This window comes from Gadus chalcogrammus, chromosome 2, assembly GCF_026213295.1.
Source record: "Gadus chalcogrammus isolate NIFS_2021 chromosome 2, NIFS_Gcha_1.0, whole genome shotgun sequence".
Lineage (NCBI taxonomy): Eukaryota > Metazoa > Chordata > Actinopteri > Gadiformes > Gadidae > Gadus > Gadus chalcogrammus.
This window is the reverse complement of record NC_079413.1, coordinates 24,657,644-24,662,156: the sequence shown is the minus strand read 5'-3', so window position 1 is coordinate 24,662,156 and position 4,513 is coordinate 24,657,644. Positions and strand designations below refer to the sequence as shown.

The 4,513-nt window shown below is 38.8% G+C and overlaps 1 protein-coding gene across 1 annotated transcript; it reads left to right on the top strand.

Moving 5' to 3' along the window:
- The first annotated feature begins 387 nt into the window (after positions 1 to 387).
- LOC130401836 (interferon-induced protein 44-like) lies at positions 388 to 4,175 on the top strand. The gene is made up of 8 exons (XM_056605838.1): positions 388 to 438; positions 528 to 551; positions 632 to 665; positions 1,397 to 1,592; positions 1,754 to 1,900; positions 2,468 to 2,639; positions 2,728 to 2,828; positions 3,412 to 4,175. Exons 1-8 carry the CDS (start codon positions 402 to 404, stop codon positions 3,592 to 3,594), a joined length of 894 nt encoding a protein of 297 aa, XP_056461813.1. The 5' UTR covers positions 388 to 401; the 3' UTR covers positions 3,595 to 4,175.
- Positions 4,176 to 4,513: the final 338 nt, after the last annotated feature.

The following is a 4,513-nucleotide window of genomic DNA, read 5'->3' as shown; positions in this document are numbered from 1 at the left end:
AGGAAGAACAGCACTCATCTGTGTACGAGAAAGCTCATTGTGGATCACTAAACAATTAAATTCAATTTTTATGATAATGCTGTGTGAAGATTGTGGCTGTTTCTTATTCACTGTGATTATTATAGTGCAACATTTCAGTAGATTGGGAGGGTTTGAGCCCCCTGTTGCGTTGGACTGGCTCAGAGATGGGGAAAAAAGAGATGGGTGTGTTTGGTTTGTCTTGTTCTATGTGCGTTCATCTGCATTGTTTTGGCAGCGGAATGTGACTTTGAAAAGAAAACACGCGCCTCGCCTACGGCCACACCTGTTTATTGTAAGTCAGGTGTTATTTTGAAAATGAAAATAAAATTGCTGGTCTATAAAAGGGCTCAGTGCGGTTGATTCAGGGTATAGCATCAAACATGGAGGAATTGTTATGGATGTTCCTGGGCACTCCAGGTAATTAATATACAGTAATATGTGTGCAATTTAAAATACATATTCTTACCTGTTTGGTCTCTGACATTTTTTTATTCTGTTTTCTAAAGGACCTGCTATTGAAAAACCCAAGCGTAAGTTAAATATTGTTTACATTCAAGATTATTCAATTGTGGAGAACAACATTCTAATGCCAGACATCCTTATTTCACAGCTCTCAAAGAGGCTTGGAGGATAATTAATTGGGGGTAAGTGGCTGATTCTTTATTTATTTATTAAAAAGACACTTCTGTAAAATCACCCACAAAGTGCAGGATGGATGTTTTTTATGGTTTCTGACTGTAATTATAACATATGTTAGGATTCCTTCTCCAATTTGTCCAGTGTGTAGCATTAAGGAGCACTTACTAGTGAGGGGGCAGATTGCAACCAACAAACAGCCAATTGTTACACTATACCGTGGATTAAAAGTGAAACTCCTGAATCTTCAAAATAAATTGATTATTTTGGTGAAAGAAAAGAGCACAAAGAATCTTCACTGGCTATATGAATCAGCAGCGTCACACTTATTGGGAAACGTGTAGCATATACTTTATTATAAACGTACTATAGCGCCACAATGTGTGGATGTGTGGAGCTCTGTCTGGCCTGTTGTCGATGTCCGAGAGAGGGTAAAGCTCTAGGGACACATAAAGACACGGTGTGGGTGGACGTGCAGCTGTTGATTAACCCGTTCTCTCTCTTTCTCTCTCTCTGATCCATGGAAGAGGACCCGTCTCTGTGTCGATATAAAGGCTCAATCAAAAGCTTTGAATCCCTGATTCTTCTTTTACACCAATTTAAACACTCCATTTCTGCCGTTCTGCTAGACGCCATTTGTTCTACACTCACACCTTGAATATGTGACGCAAAAAGCATGCAATTGTATTTATTTAAAACAAATATTAATTAGGTTGTTACATTTTTTTCTTTTAAACAGTGATAGAGAAAAGGAACTCGGGTGGCTGAATTTGTTCGCTCTGAAAAAGGACACCAAAAAGCATCTTCGGATTCTACTCTACGGCCCGGCTGGAAGTGGGAAATCCAGTTTCATTAATTCTGTTGACAGTGTTTGTCAGAACAGGATAACCTGTTCTGCGCCGGCCTTCTTCAATGGCATCTCCTTCACTGTCACGGTATTGTTCCTGGCAACTATTTATATTGATGAATAACCCCTGAACTGGTTGTGCTATGTTTTGAAGCTCTTTATATTATCTAGTGGTAAAGTATACACAGATTTATCAATAATATCATCCAATGTCTAAAATACTGAAATACAATTAAACTCTTTTAACAGTACAAAACATATCAAATTGAAAAAGAGGTGGAAGGCCAATATCACCCGTTCGTCTTCAACGACGTCATGGGCTTGGAAAGCAAAGGAGGAGTCTGTGAGGAGGACATCAAACACGCCATGCAAGGACACCTGAAAGAGGGTTACAAGGTATAATGTTCCGGTCTATGTTTAGATTTCTATAGTCTTCATAGATCTGGGCCGTGTTTCAAGAAGCAGGTCAGGATATCTTTAACTAAACCCAAACTCTGACTCCAGCCAGGGCTGTCTGGGTTTTCATTTTGAAGCTTGAATCACCATGGTAACTGAATGAAGCTTCATGGGCTTCCCTTCATTCTGACAGGATCAGCGTGTGGTAGTCAGTGTCGACTTGGCAGAAGTATAATATAATAATCATTATTATAATCCCATGAAAATAAGGCTTGCTGGACTTTTTGCAAACTGCTATGCAACCGGCATAAATGAGGCGTGAGCAAATCTAGACTTTAGAACGCTCCCAGACAATATCAGGGCATCTCTTCTGAGATTAGTTTGGATAATCTATCTTGCCTGTCAATCACCGGGGCCTGAAAACCTTTCTCAATGGGGTAAAAAGGAAGAAAGAGAGGGAGCAGAAAGGGAGGGAGCTTTTTTGGTTGTTTTGTTTTAAAACCTTGCTCAGGAATCGTACCTACAGCCCCTTGAAGTATCAACAGTTTATTTTCCATCCTTTTTCAGTTCAATGCTGCATCTGCATTCTGTCCGTCCGATGAACGCCTCAACAAGAAACCTGATATAAATGACAAGGCAGACATACTGGTCTGTGTTGTTAGGGCGGACACTGGTACTTTGCTGAAAAATGATACCCTGGCCAAGATGAAACTCATCACAGTAGCTGCCAGAGACTATGGTGAGAACAGGGGAGTTCCTCCATTTGTGTAACAGATTTTGAGAAAAAAGCTAATATTGTCAAATGTTTCGATTTTGTCTGTGTTAAGGGATTCCACAGATGGCCATTCTGACAGCAATTGATGAAGCCTGTCCACTCGTTAAAGAAAGCATTCAAAATGTCTACAAAAGCGAGCACATTAAGAGGATGGTAGGTCCTATGTGTAGATTGTTTGTCCTATGTGTGGTCGGTAGGTCTTATGTGTAGATGGTAGGTCCTATGTGTAGATGGTAGGTCCTATGTGTGGTCGGTAGGTCTTATTTGTGGTCGGTAGGTCTTATGTGTGGTCGGTAGGTCTTATGTGTAGATGGTAGGTCCTATGTGTAGATGGTAGGTCCTATGTGTAGATGGTAGGTCCTATGTGTAGATGGTAGGTCCTATGTGTAGATGGTAGGTCTTATGTGTGGTCGGTAGGTCTTATGTGTGGTCGGTAGGTCTTATGTGTAGATGGTAGGTCCTATGTGTAGATGGTAGTTTATATGTGTAGATGGTAGGTCCTATGTGTGGATGGTAGGTCCTATGTGTGGTCGGCACTTTTTCTACATTTTGTTAACATCAGCTGTCTTTCACATGTTGTTAGTTTGTGTGAATAGCTTTCACCAGCTGTGTATATATTTATATGATGATAGATGTGCATTCATCTCTTTATTGTTCCGCTGTTATTGTTTTATTGTTAATTGGAAACGCAGCTTAAAGGTCACTCATCATTAGTTAAAACTGCTCCTCTTTTCAGATGAAGCACCTCCAAAGTCAGCTGGGAATTCCGTTAACCAACATCTTTCCTGTGAAGAACTACCATGAAGAAATTGCCTTGAATGCTGACATTGATATGCTGATACTAAGCGCATTGAGACAAATTATTCAAATTGCAAAAGACCAAGTAAAAAGGGCACAAAAAGAAGGAGTGGTCGATTAATGGATTTCTAATTATCATTCAAATATATGGATTAGGACGACTTTTAAAATCTTTAGGAAGAAATGCATACATTCACTTTTTCTTAATCAAGTGTAGTGATTTTAATCGGATATTCACGGTGGCGCCACCACTTCCACCTTCACTGAGGTACCGTAGTTCCTAGTAAAGCCCCTTCCTCTTCAGAAAAAGTAAAAATATCAACATGGCAGCGTGCGCTGAAAAAAGTGAGTGTGTAGTGTTTGCCTAAAGTCATTGGCAACTAGTGTGGGAGATGGTTTTTTTTTATTCTGCTTTTATTAATCAGTTATTCTTCAAATAAAATCAAAACTTAAAAAATATATATATTTGTCATTTATAGAATAATAAATTGGGTAACACTTTTTAATAAGGTGCCATAATAAATAGAAAACTAGTCATTACCTAACCCTTTGTTAATATTTGTTAATTGTTACTAAAATATCTATATGGCACAAGATAATAGTTTTTTTTCACTGAACACAGAGTGTCACTGGTTAGGGTTAGGGATGTGTGTTAGTGTTAGGGCCATGTGTTATGGTTAGGGTTAGGGCCGTGTGTTAGGATTAGGGTTAGGTGTTAAGGTTAGGATAGGGGGTTAGGGTTAGGAGGGGTTAGGAGGGTTAGGATAGAGCAGGGGTTTTCAAAGTGTGAGAGAGTGAGCCCCTCTCAGAGAAAAAAATTCAGCTGAGCCCCCCCCCCCAAAAAAATGTTTTTCTAAATACCCGTGTTATAAAAGCTATTTTAATTATTTTACACATTTAAACATCTCTGATCATAATTTTAAAACATTTGAAACATATTTTTGAAACATTTGAAACATATTTTTGAAACATTTTAAACATATTTCTGAAACATTACAACATCTTTGTGTCAATTTAACAACTTTATCTAAGCATGTTTT